The sequence below is a fragment of the Diabrotica virgifera genome, chromosome 2 (genome assembly GCF_917563875.1).
Source record: "Diabrotica virgifera virgifera chromosome 2, PGI_DIABVI_V3a".
NCBI lineage: Eukaryota > Metazoa > Arthropoda > Insecta > Coleoptera > Chrysomelidae > Diabrotica > Diabrotica virgifera.
Window position 1 is genome coordinate 230,443,017 of NC_065444.1, and position 24,683 is coordinate 230,467,699.

A 24,683-nucleotide genomic window follows, 5' to 3' on the forward strand; every position below is an offset into this window, starting at 1 on the left:
AGCTGCTTTGTAAAAGATGGAGTAAACCAGCCATATCAGTTGTAAATTCTTTAACGACGCTAATAGTGTCGGGGGAGCCCTTGACATTATCAATCAGTAAGGACAATTGGTGGTAATTTAAAACTAATGGTGGGGTATGATTATCAATAAAATTTTCAAGAGTTTCCCGTGTAGATGGGACTTTAGATGAGCGCGGTTTTTTTGGTTTAGAGGATTTGGGTTTTGCAAACAGATTTTGTGATGAAATTGCCGAGTCTGAAGGAGGCGTATCGATCTCACCAATACTGCGTTTTATGGAAGAACTTGCGATTTCGCAAGTGCTATTAGAGTTTTCACTTAGATGCTGTGGATTTATTACATGTGGAAGTATTGGAGCAAACTCATTGGTAGTGACAGAAGTCCAGCTTGAAGTTTTATTTGTAAGATTGGTTGAAATGGTTGTTTCAGAAAATTGTGGTGATGTATCAGTTTTGCTAGAGTTTTCTGCAGTTGTATCTAATGGAAGAGGTGCTGAAAACGGTATTGCCGCTGAATGAGGTTGAATAAGAGTGTTGCTATGAGTAGGAGTATTAGTAATTTCTTGGAGATTTGTAGGTGTAGGTGATATGCTCGGATTTGATAATGGATAACTTGATGACTGCTGAGTGTTTGGTACCTTGTGTAGTATACTTGTTGGAGCTGTTTGATTTGGTACTTCATTGTTTGACTCCATATTAGTTGATTCCGTTACTGAACTGTTATTGCATTGGGATGATATATGTCCTGTATTATTGCAAACAAAGCAGGTGAGTGTACCTTGTGACAAAAATATGCGGTAAGGTGTTTGGTCGAAATTTATTAGAATAGAATCTGGAATTGATGATGTTATAGGGCTTACATAAACTTGCCTCCGAAAGCTCAATATGTGACTATATTCGGGAAGAGTCGAGCTAATTTTCAGAAATGTTATTGGGGAAATAAGCTTTAACCCGATATTCTGTAATATTCTGTTGATGAGGAATTGACGGGCAGACACCAGAAAAGACTAGTCTTTCTGCTGGAAAGACAAGTCTCCGTGCTGTTACAACTTCGCCGAGTACTTCTATAGAGCCATGCTGTGTCATGAAATTATCTACTACGGTTTTGTTTGCCAAATACATGCAGATTCTATTATGAGATAATCTAGATGAAAAAATAATATTTTTTGGGTTGATGATTGTGCCCAACGGAATTAAATAATCCTGCAGTTTAGCATTATCGATACAACTAAATACAATTGCTTGGGTCTTACTCGGAAAAGAATTTGAAGCGGCTAATGCATAACTGTTTGTGATATTCGAACGTTGATTTACTGGACTGGTTAGATCGGAAGGTGTGTTTACATTCTGTGAAGACATTTTAAGCTGCGTTGGCGAAAGCTTCACTCCGACTCTGGTAAGTGACAAACCAACCGCATGCTAGCTAACCTCACAAAATGATTGTACCGTGGTGTATATTTATTATTTGACGTTTTCTTTTCAGAATAATAGAATATTAATTACGTATAGATGACTTACGTAGTAATATCTAGTAGATAAACACTTTAATGTTAAAAAACTATTTAATAATACCACTTGTTTTTAGTAAAAACTAGGAGTACAATATCAGTACAACTTAACCATTCCTTGCCAGGGCCGGTCTCTATATTAAAAATTGTTCCTATTCTGAAATGATTTTAGAATAAAATAGTTATTTAGAATTAAATATACATATATTCTACAACTGTACAAACTTAAAAATCACTTTTCTGCTTAACTAAAACATCACTTTTATATCATAATATGTCCATATTTTGTCCTCCTGGTAGTTTGGTCGCAGCTAGGTATGGGTTATCTATATAATTCGAACTGTTTGCATTGTCCTCGCTTGTTCTAGATTCATTCAAATTATCGGGTTCGGCATCTTCTTTCTTTTCTTGCTTCACATTATTTTTCGCTTTATCATGATTCTTCTGCTGTTGTAATATTTGACTCTTGGGGTCGATATCCAAATCTTCTGCATCGAAAATTTGATCTTGTGGAAGAAGAGCGCTGAGATATGGAGGATATACAGGAACACAAGCAATCACTAAAAATAAAGTTATTTGATTAATATGGAATAAGTACTTTGATTTGATTCTGTACATGATACTATATCCAACAGGTATGATGTTACAGTAGACATAAATTAATTGAAACCTGGGGCATAGTTGATTTATTAAGCTTTTTTATGTATTTTGCCAAAGCCAGTGTAGGAAACATACAAAATAAAAATTCCTACCAATCATCATTAATAACTGAAATAAACTTATCTTGAAGATTTTTTTATTGAAAGAAGAAGAATATTTTGAAACACTTAAGGCGTTCTGGAAGAATGCTAAAAGTCTGGAAATGCATAATTATCTCTTAAATGGATGGTCCGAATATTATAAAAACAGGGGGACACCTATTTTGCAATACCAAGATTTGAAGTTTAAATGTAAATTATTAGACAAGTGTGGATCTGTGAAACAACGTCTATTTTTGGATGTGCGAGGTGACATTCGGATTTTTGCAGATAAAGTTAGGTGACAGCTTCAATAATAATAATTGACTTATGCTCCTTCTCAAATATGCCCGGAACATTAATAAAAAAAATAAAATATATCGAAAAACATCGATTTTTTTCTACTTTTTTGCTTATAACTTTAAAACAATTCATTTTGGAAAAAAGTCGTGGAGAAGTAAAATAAAGATAATTGAATTTTGTATCATATTCGTCCGGTTAAAAATGTCTTAAATTATTAACTGTAAAGAATATTTGCTATGCCGATGCCTGCCCTGGAGGATGACATAAGGAATACGATGTTTATAATATAGGAATAAGATGTTTACAATAACAGCATTAACAACCAAGGCCGAAAATGGGTTAAGCTAATTAAAAAGTGTCATTAGAGATTGATATTTCATGATATTCAGATCGGTGTACCTTTTTACAAACTAAATGTGTTTAATTCGGAATTTGCCTTTAAATTATTTAACATAACCTTTCTGCAAAATAGCAATAAATACAAAATAAGGGGGCAAAACAAGCCTATTCTTATTCAATGTTTTTCAACCACTTTGGTTGCACTTAGAACCTTCGTAATTCGCTTAGAAAATTCTTACAACATACTTAAATCGTCCACCAAATTTCATTAAAATCGACTTAATAGACTTTGCATAATAATTTTGCAATCTAAATTTTTTTTTAAAAAGTTAAAATTTTTTAAAATAGTATAGTATAGTTAATCCAAAAGATGGCATAACCCAGAAATCCAAAGTGAAAGTTATCCTTCAACGCCAAATTGTTCTATACGGTCCACACAATGTCCAGAAAAAAGTCACACCATTTTGAGCGTCGGGTTTGGGGGGGGGGGGGAGAGGGGCTAGAAATCGGAAAATTCGTAGTTTTTTAGGTTTTTTCGTCAATATTTCTAAAACTATGCGGTTTAGCATGAACAACCTTTTATACAAAATTGTTCTACATTAAATTTGAAATAAAAAAGGCCCTATGCATAATCTTTCTAAAATGAATGGTTCCAAAGTTACGGAGGTAGTATAGTATAACTGGTCCAAAAAATGGCCTAACCCAAACATATAAAGTAAAAGTTTTCCTCTAACACCAAATTGTTCTGTATGATCCACATATTGTTCAGTAAAAAGTTACACCATTTTGAGCGTCCGGTTTGGGGGGGAGATGGGGAGATGGGGAAGAAGTCGGTAAACTAGTAGTGTTTTTAGGTTTTTCGTCAATATTTCTAAAACTATGCTTTAGCGTAAACAATGTTATATACAGAAATGTTCTAAATGAAATTTAAAACAAAAAATCTTGTATACATAATTGTTATAAAATCAACGGTTCCAGAGTTACGGAGGGTGAAACGTCGAGGTTTTCGATACTTTTTATATTTTATGGGCAATGTATGGGTATAACTATATCAAAAACCCAGACATCCAAAGTGAAAGTTATCCTCCAACACCAAATTGTTCTATATGGTCCACATAATGTTCAGAAAAAAGTCACACCATTTTGAGCGTCGGGTTTGGGGGGGGAGAGGGGGGAGAAATCGGTGAATATAAAAAGTATCGAAAACCTCCATTTTTCACCCTCCGTAACTCTGGAACCGTTGATTTTATAACAATTATGTATAGAACCTTTTTTGTTTTAAATTTTATGTAGAACATTTTTCTATAGAATATTCTTTACGCTAAAGCACAGTTTTAGAAATATTGACGAAAAACGTAAAAAAACTACTAATTTACCGACTTCTCCCCCATCTCCCCCCCCCCCAAACCGGACGCTCAAAATGGTTGTAACTTTTTACTGAACAGTATGTGGACCATATAGAACAATTTGGTGATGAAGGAAAACTTTTACTTTGGATGTCTGGGTTAGGCCTTTTTTTGGACCAATTATACTATACTACCTCCGTAACTTTGAAACCGTTCATTTTAGAAGGGTTATGCATAGGGCCTTTTTTATTTTAAATTTAATATGGAACAATTTTGTATAGAGAGTTGTTCATGCTAAAGCGCATAGTTTTAGAAATATTGACGAAAAACGTAAAAAACTACGAATTTACAGATTTCTCCCCTTTCTCCCCCCCCCCCCCCCCAAACCCGACGCTCAAAATGGTGTGACTTTTTCTGAACATTATGTGGACCATATAGAAGAATTTTGTGTTGGAGGATACCTTTCACTTTGGATGTCTGGGTTTGGGTCTAACTATACCATACTAAAAACTTTCTGAACAAAAATAGACAATTTAGAGGTTTGCTAATTTTTTTACATATAAAGAGGCGCTCTACCTATCTAATGCACTTTACAGAACCATTTGATTATTTAAGCGGCCTCAGCACTGTTTTAAAGTTATAAACAATATTTTGGTTTATAAACAAATACAGTGAGGACGTTTGAGTTGGAATAAATTCATTTTTTAGTTATTTATCAAATAAACATTTTTTTCTGTTTTAGGACAACAGTAGAATGTATTTCGAATTAAATAAATTATATACTTTCTTCTTTTTGTCTCAATTAATTAAAAAAAAATTTTGGGCACCCTGTATAAATAATTATGTTAATGTTCATATTAATGAATAGAGAATTGAATAAGCTTTCGAATAAGCTAGCACACGACCCCTATTCTCATTTTAAAAAAATCATCGATTACGTCATCACACCCAGATGGATGACGTCACTAGTATGATATATATGCCAAACAATTATAATTTAAATATAAAAATCGACCTGTTTCGGGATTTATCTGCAGAACCGCTCATTCTCGAGAAAATGAATTTATTCCAACTCAAACGTCCTCACTATATTTGTTTATAAGCCAAAAAATTGTTTACAACTTTAAAACAGTGCTGAGGCCGCTTAAATAGTCCGATTTTAATTCTGTAAAGTGTAGTAGATAGGTGACGAAAGACTTCTAAACGCCACATTCTGGGAAAGGCCCGATGGAAAAAGGTCAGTTGGTCGCCCAAGAAAGAGATGGAAGGACGCAGTAGCCAGCGATCTACGCAAAATGGGAGTACAGCAATGGGAAATAGCTGCTCAAGACCGACAACAATGGAGGGAAATAGTAAACGCGGCCAAGACTCACATAGAGTTGTAGAGCCAAATGATGATGATGGTGATGTAGTAGATAGGTAGAGCGCCTCTTGATATGTAAAAAAAATTAGCAAACTTCTAAATGGTCTACTTTTTGTTCAAAAAATTTTTTAAAAATTTGAACTTTTTTAAAAAAATTTAGATTGCAAAATTATTATGCAAAATCTATTATATCGATTTTAATGAAATTTGGTGGACGGATTAAGTATGTTGTATAACATTGAATAAAAACAGGCTTATTTTGCCCCCTTATTTTGTATTTATTGCTATTTTGCAGAAAGGGTAATAATTTAAGACATTTTAAACCAGTCGTATATCATACAAAATTCAATTATCTTTATTTTATTTCCTTACGACTTTGTTCCAAAATGAATCGTTTTAATGTTATAAGCAATGAAAGTTGAAAAGATCGATGTTTTTCGAAATTTTTAAATATTTTAATTTTTTTATTAATGTTCGGATATATTTGAGGAGCATAAGTCAAATATAATTACTGAAGTTGTCACTTAATTTTATCTGCAAAAATCCAAATGCCACCTCTCACATCCACCTCAAAAGAGATCCGCCCTGGTCTATATTACATTTCTAACTCCATGTTTCTCTACAAAAAGGTGGACTCAAAGATAATGGATGTCTTGGCTCTGCATTATTTGCAGGTTTCATTTTATAATCGAGTATCCCCAATAAAAATAATATTTAGGATTCAAATCGGGTGAACAAGAAGGCCATTCAATACTACCTAATCTATCAATCTATCATCTGGGATATTACTGAATTACTTCAAAACTATTTGGTACTGAGAAGTTTTATTTATTTAAGACTTAATAAGACTTTCGTGACTAGATAAAATAACAAATGTTACATATGGTTTAAGGCGTATTGAAGAAGTGAAGATTCGAATTAAAATTACACAGTGTTGTATCAAAAAAATTTAAAGTGATTAATAGTATCAGAAAAATGGTAAATCTGGCAACATTGCAAGCATCAAATTTGAAATCTTGCAGAATACCTATCCCGGTTTTTGTACAATTCGGGCTATTAATTTAAGAGATAATTAGCAATTTATTTAAACAGTACCAAATATAAAAAAAAATAAAAAATAGCAAGGAATAACTTTGCAAAGATTATATATAGTGAAAGCATACATCCAAGATGAACGGTGGCAGTTAGATTCAGATTCTAACTGGTAGGATATGACCATTATGATGCTGGTTTTTCGCGCCAACAGTGTAGAGCGTTGACTGATCAGTGTGGCATGGAATACTGATATGCGTCAGGTACCTGAAACCAGAATGAAAGGTTCACTCTGGTAAACGTCTGAGTCAGACTACCATTTTGCGCCATGCTCGCCTAAATACAATAGATTTTCTCTATCCCTATTATTTGCACATCGACTCCACGCCGGCTGTCTGAGTCTGAAAACCAGTGTGCATCTTGGACATACCCAAAGATTATGTTGGCTTATGGAACAAGAACTTCTTCTTCTTGCAGTACCGTCTCCTATCGGAGGTTGGCTACCATCACAGCAATCTTAACTTTGTTGGCTGCAGCTCTGAACAACTGTACTGAAGTGCACCCATACCACTCCCTTAAATTTCGCAACCAGGAAATCCTCCTACGTCCCACATTTCTCTTTCCCGAGATTTTTCCTTGGACTATGAGTCTTAGCAGAGAGTACTTTTCTCCTCTCATTATGTGGCCTAGATATTCCAGTTTTTCGTTTGTATGGTTTTTATGACTTCGCATTCCTTCTCCATCTTCAGCAAAACATCTTGATTTGTTACTCTTTCTGTCCATGGTATTTTCCACATTCTCCTGTAGCACCACATCTAGAATGCCTCAATGTTTTTTTTTGTTTTTGAGATGAACCCAGTGAAGATTATTCTTTGTAAATAGACAATTTACTAATTTTATGACGCTAATCTTAAATTACTATAAATTTTTTATGGCTATACTTACATGGAAAAATATTAGCCTCATCTGTATCAAACAAATTATGTGTAGTATTAGTTTTAGCAAGGAACTTGGTTAGGGCCTTCTCAATATCTCTTTTTTGAATGGCCGCTTTTTCTCGTACAGATTCATAATCAATAATTGGTTGTTTATGTGTCTGAAATGTAAATTAAAATTAGTTGTGATTTGACTATTTTTATATTGCTAACATTTGATTTTAACAATATGATTTTTTTCACTAGTTTAATTCAAATTTCAACTTAATTCCTTTTTCTTATTTAATTAAAAATATAAATTACATACAAAAGGTAAAGAGGGTTCCAAAATCTGTAATAGACGGCTTTTATCGCAAAAGGCAAATTCTCAAGTTAAGGTTGCAGAAATAAAATTCAGACTTATCTTACAATCTGTTTAATTAAGTCAAAAGGACGACAGGGCCGGTTTCGGACATTACAATTTACTGTCCATGTTCAAGACCAGTTAACTGATAAAATTGCAATAGAACGAGGAGTACGACAGGGCTGTATTTTATCTCCACTACTATTCAATATTTACTCTGAATGGGTATTTAAGGAAGCTTTAGACGGTTGTGCCAAAGAGTATTAATAAATGGTGAATGGTTGAATAACATTACATATGCAGATGACACCATAGTTTTTGCCGATAATCTCAATGATTTACAGATATTAACAAATCGTATAACAGAAGTCAGCAACAGATATGGACTAGCTCTTAACAAGAAGACCAAATTTATGACAATTAGTAAGAAACCAATACTAAACGCTCAACTTACAATCAACCAACAGAATATCGAAAGAGTTGAGCAATATACATATCTGGGTACGAATTTAAATAGCCAATGGGACCACTCAACAGAAATTAAACAGCGAATAATACGGGCGAAAGCAGCATAGGTTAGAATAAGACCCATTTTCAACAGTCGAGACATAGCATTAAAAACAAAATACCGTCTATTGAAATGCTACATATTCTCAGTTCCGCTCTACGGAATGAAAGCAAGGACACTAACTGTTGCATCACTAATGGTGACCAGACGCACACATGGCAGAACATGGGGACTTAAACCGGACATGATGTATTGGATATACAACATGATGGTAAAGCCCACAATAACGTATGTAGCATTGGTCTGGTGGCCAAAGGTGCAACAGAGAAATGCTATAGAGAAGTTAGGCAAGATACAAAGGCTTGTCTGTCTCAGCATAACAGGAGCAATGAGAGGCACACCAACTGCAGCAATGGAAGCCTTACTAGACCTTCCTCCCTTACACATCACAGTGAAGGGCGAGGCAAGGATGGGGTTACATAGACTGCAGGGTAATCAAAGCAAAATTGCAGTGGGCAAAGGACACTGCAGCATCAATGATATATGCGGGGATCCAATATGGGAGATGATAACAGACCATTGTATCCCCAAATATAAAATGGAAATACCTTTTCAGGTGGAAATACACTCCAGAGAGGTATGGGAAGATCCTGGCAGACATCTGAAGTATGAGGGCCACACCTGGTATACAGATGGGTCCAAGACAGAAGATGGTTCGGGATCAGGAGTATATAGTGAGGATAGGAACTATAACGGTTCCATCCCACTAGGAGAATATACCTCTGTATTTCAGGCGGAGGTATATGCAATCCTGCACTGTGCACGGATAAACAGATTGAGGACTTATACTAATAAGAGAATCAATATCTGTTCAGACAGCCAAGCGGCCTTGAGGGCTTTAAAGAACCCAAGGATAACCTCAAGGCTTGTATGGGAATGCCGCGAAGAACTTGACACCCTGGCGGAACATAATGAGGTAAAACTCATTTGGGTGCCTGGACATCAAGGGATCGCTGGTAATGAAAAAGCTGACGAACTTGCTAGACGAGGATCAGCAACAGGATACTTCGGTCCAGCACCGGCACTGGGAGTGCCCAAAAGCACAATCAGAGACCGATTAAGAGGCTGGATACGAAGACAGCACAAAGAATACTGGGAAGAAATTCCCACGCAAAAGCATGCGAAGAGATTTATACCTCAGACATGCGCAAAAAGAGCTGAAGAACTGTTCAAAATGAACAGGAATCAGCTCAAAATTATTACAGGTTTCTTAACTGGACACTTTCCAGTAAAAGGACACCTACACACGATAGGACTATATAACGGAGATCTCAGCTGCAGACTATGCAATAGAGAGACCGAGACAGTCAGACATTTATTGTGCGATTGCGAGGCGCTGGATCGTAAGAGACAAGCAATATATGGAGACTGCAAACCAAGTCCGACAGTGTATGGCACTAACCCAATGGACCTTTACAGGCTAGTAAAGGGCACTGCATTATTGGATTGGGTGTCATGAGAACAAATGGAAGGAAGCACAATAAGCTGAAAAGCTGCAGTGCCACCAGGGTGCATGCAGGGACGGCTTCCGGAAAAAAAAAAAAAAACTGTTGCATCTGTGAATCGGCTCGAGGCTTTCGAAATGTGGTGTTATAGGCGCATCTTACGTATATCCTGGGTTGACCGAATTACCAATGTGGAAGTCCTGCGTAGAATGGGGAAAGAGTGTGAAATTCTCATAACCGTAAAAACAAAAAAATTAGAATATCTAGGACATGTAATGAGAAATCAAGAACATTACGGCCTTCTTCAACTGATTCTCCAAGGGAAGGTAAATGGTAAAAGAGGACCGGGAAGAAGACGCATTTCCTGGCTTCAAAATTTACGTAAATGGTATAACACTGGACTACCACTGAACTGTTCCGCGCTGCGGTAAACAAAGTCAAGATAGCCATGATGATCGCCAACATCCGGAACGGATAGGCACTTTAAGAAGAAGTCCATGTTCAGGTCTCTGGTAAGGTCAGCTTAAAATGATGCCGGTTCAAGGAATATAGTAAGAAAGCTGAAAACCTGAAGATTGACAGTAAATTGTAGTGTCTGAAACCGGTTGTCCTTTTTTGCTCAATAAAACAAATTGTGAGGAAATATGAATTTTGATTCTACAACCCAATTGAAATGAACTCACATGTGCAACCCACTCATCATTTAAACCAACAGGTTTACAAAAAATTAGATGTTGTCATGGAAAATTACAGGGTGTCAGAAAAAATTAGAGGGAGTCAGAAAAAATTAGAGAGAAAGTTAGGAAAAATTAGAGGGAGACATGATAAAATTGGAGGAACTACAGTGAGGTCTCTTTTTATGCGGATTATTTTAATGTGATTTTGAAGTTGTGCGGTTTGTATCTCATCCAAAAATTTCTATTATTAACAACTGGTATAATTAATATTAACTATTCCATCCAGATGTCAGTAATCTGAGGGTTTACAATTCGGGTATTCCCCTTGTTACATGATGTAGCATGTAGCTATTAAGCTATTACATCAATCTGAGTTTCGCATTGAAAGGTATAACCTGTACTTAATTGTTTTGAAATTAAATTTAACCGATTATTAATTAAGCTGATTGACGTACTGGTATGTTATTCAAAGAATACTTTGATAGATGGGTGCCGTGCATGTACTACTTTGTATGCAATAGCTTGAGACGGCTGCCATACACGTTTTTACCTCTTTTGCATTTTTTCTGGACTGATGCCGTACATATACTGCTATATACACTCCTGGCCAAAAAATCGGGACACCTTAAAAATGGGTCATTTTTGATGTCGCTCGAATCTCCTAAACCTGTTGTCCGATTTTAGTGATTTTTTAGTATGTTACAGTCTTATTCTTTAAGAATCTCGATGTAGTAATATTGTTGCTGAACAGGTAAATGTCATTGTATACCGGGTGTAACAATAATACTGTGTTTTTCCTCAAAGTTCTGAACACCCTGTGGAATATTCTAGCATTTAAAAAACATTGATATTAAAACTCAATTGTTGCCTTAGGCTTTCTTAACAGTCTGTTCTTTGACTCATTGACTTATGTTGGATAATAAAAAAGTTAGGTACTTTAACAACTAGCCATGTTCTTCATCAATACAGGATGTTTCTAAATAAGTGCGACAAACTTTAAGGGTTAATTCTGCATGAAAAAATAGTGACAGTTTGCTTTATAAACATATGTCCGCAAATACTTCGTTTCCGGGATACAGGATGTTGAATTTTTGCTTACAAAATGACAAATTTTTTATTGCTCTAAAACTGGTTGAGATATGCAAATAAAATTCAGTAGGTTTTAAGAGGTAGTATTTCACATTTTTTGACATACAACTCAAAATTTTATATTCACCATTGACGTGCATACAGGTAATATGTCCGGGTAACATGACCCGTATGCACACCAATGGTAAATATAAAATACAGAATTGTATGTCAAAAAATGCGCAGTAACTACCATTTAAAACCCACCAAATTTCATTTGTATATATCTCAACCGGTTTTAGAGCAATAAATAAATCGTCAGTGTGTAAGAAAAAATTCAACATCCCGTATTTCGGAAACGAAGCATTTGCAGACATATGTTCATAAATCAAACAATCATTATTTTTTCATGCACAATTACCCCTTAAAGTTTCTCGCACTTATTTAGAAACACCCTGTATTAATGAAGAGCATGGCTAGTTGTCAACGTACCTAACTTTTTCATCATGCAACATAAGTGAATGAGTCAAAAAGCAAAATGTTAAGAAAGGCTAAGGCTACAATTGAGTTTTAATTTCAATATTTCTTAAATGCTAGATTATTCGTCAGGGCTTTCCGAACATTGAGGAAAAAGCACAGTATTATTGTTACACTCGGTATACAATAACATTTACCTGTTCAACAACACTATTACTATGTCGATATTCTTAGAGAATAAGGCTATAACATATTAAAAAAAATACTAAAATCGGACAACAGGTTTAGGAGATTCGAGACATCAAAAATGGCCCATTTTTAAGGTGTCTCGATTGTTTTGGCCAGGAGTATATATTATATATGTACATATACATAATGTCATAGATGTACAGCCGGTTCCTAAAAAAACTGATACGACTCTTAGTAAGATTTGATCATGTTGAGCAGTGTATTTGATTGATCTGACATTATATTTATTATGACATACAAATAATAAAATAAACAAACAACAAACAACTGATTACATATTATGTTAATTCATAAATTGTACTAATTATTAAGGTCTAAATGTTTATATTATTTTAAATATATCTAAACTTTTATATTAACTATCTAAATGATAGTTTTTACATCAAATAGATCACATAATATATTATTTTAAATATATCTAAACTTTTATATTAACTATCTAAATGATAGTTTTTACATCAAATAGATCACATAATTATTGTAAACGTGGATTATACAACAAAACAAATTAATATTCAATTCAGCCCTGTAACTTATTAAAATAAATATTATAGAAGTTTTCAGGGACTTTCAGCCCTCGGTAATAATGTAGACTTTCATTCTGAGTTTAAATTTTTCAAAAATATTTATTAGTTTTCTCAGGATTCGAAGAAAATGAATACAATTAAAATACATTGAGAATTTTGACATGCGTCACAATTTTGCATTAACTCAATGTAAAATTCTAAACTGTTAAATTCCAGCTTCAAAAGACATTACTATTAAAGACTAATTATTTGACATCAAAAGACATTAGAAACTATTTGTAGAAGATTGAAATCTGTATTGAAAACAACTGTTAAAATTGGTCTACGTAATTAAACATATTCCAAAATTTTGTAAAAATGTAATACATTTCAGTTTTCAGCCCAAACTTAGGCCACACACAATGCAATAATGTTCACATTTTTGAACTGTCAATATTTTTATTTTATCATCTATTGTTTAAAAAAAACCCAGTTGATAAGATACTCTCAGTTGCGGAGAAAGTATTAATAATAAAGATTAATAATAAAGTCTAATAACCGTGGAACAGAATAAGCTATCTGACAAATTTTAAGATTTGGCAGTGACATTGACAGTATGTAAATATTTAGTATTTATCCTTCAAAATACACTGCTCAATTTTCTACAAGGAGTGTATATTATATATGTACATATACATAATGTCATAGATGTACGTCAGTAATATTCTCTTTGAAAGACTGCTGCCGCACCGGTACGGCAGTTGGAAACATAGATATAATAACACAATAGATTAGGCCAGGTCCGAAAAATAGCGTAACACGGAGCAGTTCGGGTCGGTGGTCTATTTATCTCTCTCTCTACCGGCGCTTAGCTTTCTCTCTCTAGCATATGATGGCTGCCGCCTCTGTGTCTGTGTCGTTCCATTACTCCCACCTCTTGGTAGATACGCTCACACTCGCACGACAGACAAAGATAGCTAGACCACTGTACTTAATATTGGCGTTACACCCCGATGCATTGAGTGGCATATCCCTAGCCAGATCTATTGTTGACATATCTCTGGTTGGAAAACGCATTAGTCTCAGTACGACCAACATACAGGTACGACATTGATTATTTTTGGGGTTGTAAATAAAAAGCATTTGTAATTAATATGTTTTAATCTTGAATAAGTAATCAGCAAGAAACAAACTATAAAAGCAAAGATTTTAGTTAGTTTTTCTAAAAACGCATCATTCTCGCCTGACGGTATTCGCGGTGTGCAAGTACTTGGAAGGGAAACGAGAAACGACCGTGCGCGAGTCGCAGAGAAATATTGCAACTATCTTAAATAATTCATATTGTTAATTGAAACTGTCAAATTGACGTATATTTCATACCTTCTGTCATTGAAGCAGAAAAATTATATATTGCTCCACAATATCGATATGATATGCAATTATTATATAAAGGTAAATTTAATGAATTGTATTTTGCTTGCAGTACTGCATTTTAATAACTAATTTTATTTACTACATACAATTGTTTACGTTTGCATAACATAACCTGCATCTTATTTTTTCTTCTTATTATTTTTTTGGACTATGACCTTGACAATTATCCAGTAACCAGGACTAATATAATTGGCTAATATAATTAAAAGTGCGAATAAAAGCACAGAGCGTAGAAATAGGGGTCGCTTTGCCGAACTTGCACGGTCCCAATAGTATGGAACCATCCACACCCCTTGGATTCCTGACACCGTCCTAGACAGAGGCGCGCGATAAATCGGTCCGTCCTGAATGGGTTAAATGTTTAAGTATTTAAGATTTTAAATGTTGCTGATTTTAAGTTGAAGTATAATAAACAGCACATTTTGATTTCTTGATTAAAATGTTTAATTAAGACCCGGTACTTTATGTCTCGATTAACAGCCGGTTAGTTAACCGAGGTTTAATCGGGACCTCTTTAGGGTCTCTTGCGTTGTAATAAATGCAATTACAAGTATTATTATAATTATGAATAAGTATAATAATAATTATAATTACATTTATTACAACTCAACAGACCCTACAGAGGTCCCGATTAAACCCCGGTTAACTAACCGGCTGTTAATCGAGACATAAAGTACCGGACCTAAGTGTTGTAAAGTTTTATATTCCATTAGAAGAGGTTTTTGAAATCTCAATATCGTTAGTCTGCGTTTTTAATTTCTTCTTTAAGATTTTATTTGGCCCAATGGAGAAAAAAAAATCAGAGACATACAATTTTTGGTGAACAAACATCCACCATTTTATGTTATTTTAGAAAACTACGGAATATATCCCTACTTTTTCAATGCAAGTAAAGTCTTTTTTATGCGATTTTTTTATATGCGCTTTTCTTTAGAATGTATCCACCGCATAAAACGAGGCCTTACTGTATGGGACCTATGTAGATTCTTAAAATTGTTTTGTCACAAACTTAATTAACACTCATATGATCTTTCGAGCAGAATTTATTCTATACTTAAACTTGTATTCATATCAAATCAGTGGCGTAGCGTAGTGGGGGCGGTAGGGGCGGCCCGCCCCGGGCGGCACTTTTTAGGGGGCGGCTAAATTTAACAATAGATAATAAAAATATTTTGTATATATTTGAACCATTTTATATTTTTATCGCAACTACAAATTCGGACCGATTGAAAGGAGCACGGAATTTTTCATTACTTTTGTAATTTGTAATTTGAATGATATTTTGTAGAGACTGGCAATAACGTCTATATACTGCCTTATGTGGAACGTCTATACGATACTGTACGTCGTGAACATCTTGTAAGGTTTAAAATATGTGGCAAAATTTCAATCACTTACATGTCACCACAAATACAAAACGAATTTATTGCCATTTTTAGAAATAATGCACTCCAGATCTTTCTCATAAAGACCAAACAAGTAAATTATTAAGATACGTAGTAATTGAAAATCAGGAAGTAAAAGTAATGGAATCTTCTATAGATTTCATTGAAACTAAACACAACTGCTTAAGGAATTTTAAAGATGATTTTTAACAAGATTCAAGCTGATGGCCTAGATAAAAGCAACTGTGGAGACCAAGCATATGATAATGCTACTGTTATAGCTGGAAAGGATTCAGGAGTTCAGCAAAGAATTCAACAAATAAGCCCTAAAGCAGAATTCGTACCTTACTCAAATCATTCGTTAAACCTAGTTTGTTTACACGCTGCCTCAGTTGAGGTGGATTCAGTAACTTTTTTCAGCACTTTAGAACGTTGCTATTCTTTTTTTTTCCTCATCGATACATCGTTGGGAAGTTCTGATAGCAGCTAGAGGCAAAAGTAAAAGGGGTTCAAGGCACGCGGTGGAGTGCAAGAAGCGATGCCGTAAATGTGACATGGCATCATTACAAAGATATTCTCGTCATTTTGGAAAAACTGAGGTGAAAGCAGGTGAAAAACTGAGGCAGGTAAAAGCGTAAACATTAGGACAGATGCAGGTGCTTTACTAGTTTCGATGCAGTCATTTTCCTTTCTTTGTTTTTTGGACGGTGCTACATGAAGTGAATGATGCACAAAATATTTACACACAAGAGGACTTGACATAAGATTGTGCGCTCAGAAAGTAAATGCTGCGCAGATGATATTGACAAAGAAAAGAAAGTAATGGGTAAATGGCGCCGTAGGTTATGCAAAAAATATGTGTGAGGAACTTGGAATTTCCATACAACCTCGGAGGCGCATAACAAGAAAGCATATTTTTAATGACGGAACTAGGCATGCTAACATGTCTTGTGAAAATGAGTTGAGACGAAAACTATTTTCTTCGTTAGATAGTTATTGTAGAAATTCGTGAGTGTGTTCAACAGCTACAGAAGTTAACGGATAAGTTTGCTTATCTAAATTGACGAGCAGGATTTCAAGCTGGAAAGACTTTGACTGCGGACTTTCGTTGCTGCTATACAGGCATGAAAATAAATTGATTAACGCAGACTCACTTAAATTATTTAAATTTATTGTTAAATCCAAGCTTGAAGATACTCTGCCCAATATTTTAATAATGTTCCGAATAGTTTTCACAGTTGCTATAAGCAATGCCAGCTGTGAGAGAAGTGTTTGAAAATTGAAATTGATTAAAAATTATTTAAGATCGACAATGAGTACTCTAAGACTAACTAATTTGGCTATTTTGTCTATTTAGCGAGAGGTGTGTGATGCGATAGACATTGACGGTGCAATAAAAGACTTTGCTCTTAAAAAAGTAGAAGTATAAATTTTTAATTGAAAACGGAAGTTTTGTTTTTAATTCTAACAAATACTCATACCAATTACTTTGCAATAAAAAAATATAACATTATAGTATCGTTCTAGTTCTAATTAAAAACTGATTTTATTTAATCTTGTCGATCGTCAAGGTGTACCTACCTAATCTTAAGTGATAGCTACCTAAGTTATATCAATGTATCTAATTGGTTAAAGTAAAAGAATTTTTGTATTAATAAACGTGATTAACTTAGATCCACTTTTTTTTATTTAAAATCTAACCTGTATAATGTAAAATAATGATGACTGTTGTTACGGTTTTTAATGCAACCTTCACAATTCATTTAAATACGTCATCTAGATATTGGAAGACGTATTGGAAATACGTAAAAAAATTGGAAATTAATAGTTATTTATGATATAAGTGTTAAAAGTACACGTTTAAGGCACGCATGTGAAAGTTTGCAGAATGAGCGATAGCGAGTTCTGCAATTCAAATGAGTGTCTTAAAAATGTACTTTTTAACACGCATATCATACAATATTTTTTTCTACAAACGTAATTACAGGACAATATCTACAAAAACTTTTACTTGAACTTGACTGACATTCCATTTTTATATTTTTTGACATTACATTAAATTTGCCTATACGGTCAATACGAACTGTAGTGCCTTAAAAATTTTAAAGCACTAGTTCCTTAGAGTAGCATTTTTAACGCTCGTATGGAGTGCTAAAAATTGCATTTTTAACACGGTTGTAGAAAAATGTATTTAAATGAATTGTGAAGGTTGCATTAAAAACCGTAACATGTTCTTGCTGAAAAGTTCTCTATAATTAATGTATGTACTGTATAGTATACATTAAATTAAAATACCGAAACAAGAGGGCGGCAAAATTGTCTTCCGCCCCGGGCAGCCGACACTCACGCTACGCCACTGTATCAAATACGATATTTATATGAATAAATCTTAATGTTAATTATTTTAATAATGTGTTCATACTTTCCGCTGTTGTCAGTATAACGGCATTGTCTGTATTATTGATGTTTATAGTTTGGAAATAATAATCAATATTAGCTATTATTATTAGCAAAATTTATACTTACAGGAGTTCTAACATACGCATGTGGATCTGGAAATGGTGGAAAATGTTGGGGTATATGAGCCGGTAAAGGTTGTTTACTACCAGCTGCTAACATATTCAACTGTTTTTGAGGTTGTTGTTGTTGAAGTGAAGGCAAAATACTATGATTGGAACCTTTGACATAACTTTCCAATGTGTTAAAATTAAAACCTAAAAAACAACATACAGTTTTAAATGACTTTATTATCAACTACAAGATATTATGGTTGTGAAACTATTTTTGTGTTAAGTTTCACATACATAGTTTAACACTGGATTACGACAGAACATTTCAAATTTAATATATCAAAAAATAGCTTGAAAGGATTTTCTGTATTAAGATTTGATGAGAAAAATGTGTACCCATGATTATGAAAACAGTGAATATTAGAATTTGATATGAATATTTTCTAAACTTACCCATTTCTACAAATCCTAAAACTATATCACCTAGGACTGGATCTACACGTCCTGAGAGTTCACAGTAATTTCTAGACATTGAAGCAACCTCTGTAATAACTAAAAAATATTTTAGTAAAACTTTACATAAGTTTGATTTCAAGTACAGAATACTAATTAGCATAAATTGTGCACCATATTATGTGCAGGACAATGGTATATGTAATAATACAGTAAAATAGGTAATACAGCAATAATACAGAAAAAATCCATTTCAGATTGAATATTTGATTATGATGAAACTAGTGTGGACTTTAATGATTCCATGGAATACAAAAAAAAGATAATATAGTTGAATCAGTCATTTTAAAAACAATATATCTACATTTTGTCAAAAAAAATCAAACTAATCCGACCCCGAAGGTGTTACATATATTATATAAGTAACAAGTCACAACAATTGCCTTATCAAACAAGATATTGCATGTAAAATGGTTTTTCTCAAAAGTACTTCAGTGGATATATGAGGAGGTGGCGTTCAAAAAAGGATTTGTCACAATAAATCACCTGTTGAGATTTTGGTGTCATTTTAAAACTTATTTTGAACCCTACATGTTAGTGAATAAAAAGTGTGATCAAAATAAATTTTGTCATATGGTTTTTCACATATGAAATATAGGTAGCCGAACAAAACAAGTTTTGTCCACCATAAGTGGTTGATCAGAAAAGGTTTAGTCACAACAAGCCAATCACAGGACAGCATTCACCCTACCCATGATGTTCTGTTGTTTGAGGTTAGGAGTTTTGGCAGTGTTCTGTTCAGTTTCGTTGTTACAGTGTTGCAGAGCTAGTAGTTAACTTTCGATTTTAAACTCATAAGTAATAAAATTATTGATGTTTACGTACATCAAATTTATTGTTTTGTAAATTCATCTGACCTACATACCTACCTACATTTGACCTATATGATTAATCAAAAGAGGATTAGTCCTCATAGAGTTTATTCAAAAGAGGTTTTGCCCATAGCAGTCGATCAAAACGCGTTTAGTCCATTAAATAAACCCATTTTTTTGCAAAATAAGCAGATACTATTTTACTTTTGTTTATTTTTAGTGTCCAGAACTACCAATCTAAACTTACGTGCATAGAAATCGGCCTACTTAAAAATTTGGTCATTTTTGATGTCTCATATTTCCCAAACCTGTTGGCCGATGTAAGTGATTTTTTTAACATGTTATAGCCTGATTCTTTAACAATACCACTGTAATAATATTATTGCTAAACAGGTAAATTTTCATTGTATACCGGGTGTACCAATCAAACTGTGTTTTTTTCTCAAAGTTCGCATCACCCTGTGGAATATTCTAGCATTTATAAAATACTGAAATTAAAACCCAACTATAGCCTCAGGTTTTCTTAACATTCTGTTTTTTGGTTCATTCGTTTATGTTGGATAATAAAAAGGTTGGGTACTTTAACAACTACACATGTTCTTCATCAATACACGGTGTATCTAAATAAGTGCGACAAACTTTAAGGGATAATTCTGCATGAAAAAATAATGACAGTTGGCTTTATAAACGTATGTCCGCAAATGTTTCGTTTCCGAGATACGGGATGTAGTATTTTTTTCTTACAAACTGACGATTTATTTTATTGCTTTAAAACCGGTTGGATATGCCAATGAAATTTGGTGGGTTTTAAGACGTAGTTATTGCCCATTTTTTGACATACAACTAAGAATTTAATATTCACTATTAGCGCGCATACGTGGAATATGACCGATCATATTACCCGTATACACGCTAATGGTAAATATAAAATTCTTAATTTTATATAAAAAAAATCCGCAATAACTATCTCTTAAAACCTACCAAATTTCATTTGCATATCTCAACTGGTTTTAAAGCAATAAATAAATCGTCCGTTTGTAAGAAAAAATTCAACATCCCGTATCTCGGAAACAAAACACTTGCGGACATACGTTTATAAAGCCAACTGCCATTATTTTTTCATGCAGAATTACCCCTTTAAGTTTGTCTCACTTATTTAAAGACACCGTGTATTGATGAAGAACATGTCTAGTTGTTAAAGTACCTAACTTTTTTATTACCCAACATAAACGAATGAATCAAAAAACATAATGTTAAGAAAACCTGAGGCTATCGTTGGGTTTTAATTTCAGTATTTTATAAATGCTATAATATTCCACAGGGTGATGCGAACTTTGAGAAAAAAACACAGTTTGATTGGTACACCCAGTATACAATGAAAATTTGCCTGTTTAGCAATAATATTATTCCAGTGGGATTTTTAAAGAATAAGGCTATAACATGTTCAAAAAATCACTTAAATCGGCCAACAGGTTTAGGGAATATGAGACGTCAAAAATGACCAAATTTTTAAGTGGAAACCATAACCACAAACTTGGAAAATAAAGAAATAGTTTTTTTGATTTTCTGGACATTTTTCTAGTTGTGATAATTCCTTTTTTGAATGCCACCTCCTCATATGTTGTTTTAAAAATGACTGATTCAGTTAGTTTAAGCTCTAATATACCCACAAAACTATGAACTTGCATATAAGAGCCCTAAGGTATTATGTATTATCTACTTTGTTATAAGGACTGGAAACTAAAAACTAAAAATAAGAATTAGATTTGGAAGCATGTAAAAACAGATTGTGATGCGATGTACAGCTAAAGAAGCTGGACTGAACTTACAATGATGACCAAATACGACAAAATACGGACAAAGATTTAAAAATATACATGTGGAAAGTGCTTTATGAACCTGGAAATCTTAAAAAATTAGTAGACATACCTACTAACTCAATATAAAACACATATTACTACTGTGCAAGAAGATAGACTGGCCAATAACTTAACCACAAGTGACAATGCGATATCTATTACAGCTGTTACAAGATCAATCATGAATTCGGGAAAGCATTAATGTCAATAAAAAAAGCAAAAGATCTTATTATGCACTTATTACAGCAGGGAGGCGAGCTAGCATGTATTCTCTTTAATATTGCTTCAGAAAAGACAGAGATATAGAGTGGCACAATAGATCAATCTTTAATAAGGCAACTCAGAATATGGCTTATGCTGTAGATTTGGATTTAGTCACAAGCACCACACAAGAACTAAAGAGATGACTGGCTTACACCTTTTTAAAGCAAAAGACCACTATAATTTTCAGGTCGTAAATAAGTTTAGGCATCTGGGTTCTCTCATAACAAGCAATAATAGCACATCTGAAGAAGTAAAATAAAGGATACTGATAGCAAACAAATGTTATTTTGAACTAAAGAAGCAGCTAAACAGAAATTTAAGCCAAAAAACCCAAATAACAATATATAAAACACTCATCCTATGACTGCTGACATATGGGTCAGAAACATAGAACATCTCAAGATGGGATAAAAATTATCTGCGTCTTCAAAAGGAAGATACTAAGAAGTAAATGGGAGCAATCTGTGAGAACAGTATTTGGAAAATGCGATAAAACGAATTATATAAGAAATATAAAGAAACAGTAAATGGCAGAGATGTAATATCTTTCATAAAAATAGGTAGGCTTAGATGGTATGGACATGTGTCAAGAGCAAATGAAAATTAACCAGCCAGACAGATTTTTCGCGGTACCAGTAGAAAATAGAAGTACATAGATGCAGATGAAGAGATATTAAAGGATAGTGTGGATAAGGATGCAAGGGAAAGTTTCAACCAAGCTAATGAGATACAAATTGGTATATTACAGGTAATATTGATATATCGACAGCCCCATCGAACAAGGTTGTAACTCAAGTTACATCTTTTTTCAGATTTCAACATAGGCGAATTCAGCAAAAAATCAGCACACATCAATATAAACGACATAGTTAAATTCTCAATAGTTTGGCTAATAAGATGTTGCATTTTAAGTGACGTGTGCTATTTTAGTGTGAAAAAGGTAGTAACACTGGATACTCCCTATGTTAAATATTTACTTTCTTTATACTTGACAATTAACAAGGTTTTTAAATGAGTTACAACTTTGTTGCAAGTATGTTTAATTTATAAAGTAATCAAACATATGCTGCATCTCATAATAAGTCAATTTATCGAAATGTAAATAAAAAAGGATTTACAAACTTTTTTCCTTTTTGATAGTTGAGGTGGACAAAATAAATATAGAATAGTTTTTGCTACATACTTCTACGTAGTAGAAAAAGTTTAATATTTAATGTATTTTTTGAAATAGCACATTCCAAAACAGAGGGTGATTCAATGCATGCCCTTATAGAAAAACAGAAAAAAATAAGTCGTATATGCTCCAGACCAATGGATAACCATGATACGATGTGCCAAAGCATCAGGCAAGTTTTAATCAGTAACTGAAATAAATCAGAAGCAAATTCTAAATTTTAAACTATTTAAGGACACCCATGTTAATTTTGAAGTAGATGTTAATAGTAAAAGAGTAAAGTAATAAAGCAAAATGATCTAAAATTAAATATTTACAGATACGCAATAGAAATGAGAAAAATTTGATATATTTTATAACATGTTTTCTTCATAGTGATAGAATATTATTGTTATTGTAAAATTTATAATTTCCAATGAAAGTTGTGAAAACTATGAGTTGATATTTTGTTTAAATATACCATAAAAACTAATTTTCTCCTATCTATATTGCCGATGACTCAAAACATACAATCTTTTAATAGTAAAACTTTAAAAATAATTAACACGGAGAGTGTAAAATGGTTGTTAGACAAGTTACAACCTTTTTCTACAAAGAATCATCATTATTCTTAAAGTTGTATCTCAATCAAACTCAAGATTTTCAATAGTTAATAAAAATACAAAACATACATCTCACAGTAATCCCTTATTATGTTATAAATATCATATCGCATCAGTGTAAAAGAGTCTAACCATTTCGCTACAAATTTTTAAAAATTTAATTTTTCGTTTTTTGCCCCTTCTGTAAAATCGCTAAAAATGAGTTACAACCTTATTCGATGGGGGTGTTGATATTATTGGTATATGGTACAGATAGTAGAACTGTTGATATCTTACCAGACTTGATATACCATTTTGACTTGTAAACTGTATACAGTGGAGCCTTCAATAACCTAGAAGTGCGACTAACCTGAACCGATTTTCATCAGATGAAATTGACAAAACCGCAACTGAAGTGAGTTTTTTACCAAGAAATGAACAATACCGTATACAACTTTACGTATTTTAGGTGTACTGTGCATATGTACTTCCATGTTTTTGCAATTATAATGGAGTTTATCTGTAAGTATACAATATTTTATTAATTTTTAGCATATTCTCCGGCTAACCCGGATTCTCGATAACCCAGATCTGGCTTGGTCCCGATTAATCCGACTTATCGAGGTTCCACTGTACCTTGTAGCAGAGCAACTAATTCCATAGAAATATTTTTTAATCTTAAATTTAAATCAATTGAAGTTTGGCTGAAAGACTTCCTGGATGGCCTTTTTGTATCAATAAAGTATGTCTCTCTCAATTGAAGTTATATTTGTATGATGAATTATGACTAGTATTATCAAGTAAAACAAAACATTTGATTCCAAAATTAAAAACTTACAAGCTTGCATCATTTCTGTAAGAGTTCCTAAACATTCTCTATCCACAGTATCAACACCATATTCTAATAAAATACTGGAAACGGCTGCTGCTAGCATCTTTCTATATATGCTTGGTTGATGTTCCATATTTAATTTACTATTTAGTTTCTATTTTATAATAGAGAGTATTTTCTCTATTTTAATTTTTACATTTATTACTTATTTTGTTATTTAGTTTGAAAACAAACCTAATGTCAAATTTGACACTTGACATGGTTAACCTTAACCTACAAATTCATCTGTTCTTCTTCTATTATTTGTTGTTCATAATAGGAAAACCTCCTGTTAATAGGTATAAAATATATAAAAATAATATGACTTATTTTATGCAAAAAAATGAAAATTTTATGAAAAATTACC

General features: G+C 33.3%; 1 protein-coding gene across 1 annotated transcript; it reads right to left on the reverse strand.

Moving 5' to 3' along the window:
- Nucleotides 1-1,707: 1,707 nt before the first annotated feature.
- On the reverse strand, nt 1,708-24,575 carry LOC126880471 (transcription initiation factor TFIID subunit 8-like). The gene is made up of 5 exons (XM_050644331.1): nt 24,284-24,575; nt 18,696-18,794; nt 18,259-18,446; nt 7,591-7,741; nt 1,708-2,085 (listed from the first exon to the last, which is right to left on the reverse strand). Exons 1-5 carry the CDS (start codon nt 24,408-24,410, stop codon nt 1,793-1,795), a joined length of 858 nt encoding a protein of 285 aa, XP_050500288.1. The 5' UTR covers nt 24,411-24,575; the 3' UTR covers nt 1,708-1,792.
- Nucleotides 24,576-24,683: the final 108 nt, after the last annotated feature.

Bases quoted from the DNA above. Each gene is read 5' to 3' on its own strand.
- LOC126880471 (XM_050644331.1), bottom strand. From the start codon at position 24,410: ATGGAACATCAACCAAGCATATATAGAAAGATGCTAGCAGCAGCCGTT. The intron at 18,795-24,283 runs GTAAGTTTTTAA...AATATTTTTTAG, and splicing joins TACAGAAATGATGCAAGCTT to TTATTACAGAGGTTGCTTCA. The intron at 7,742-18,258 runs GTAAGTATAAAT...TTTACATTTCAG, and splicing joins ATGCGTATGTTAGAACTCCT to ACACATAAACAACCAATTAT.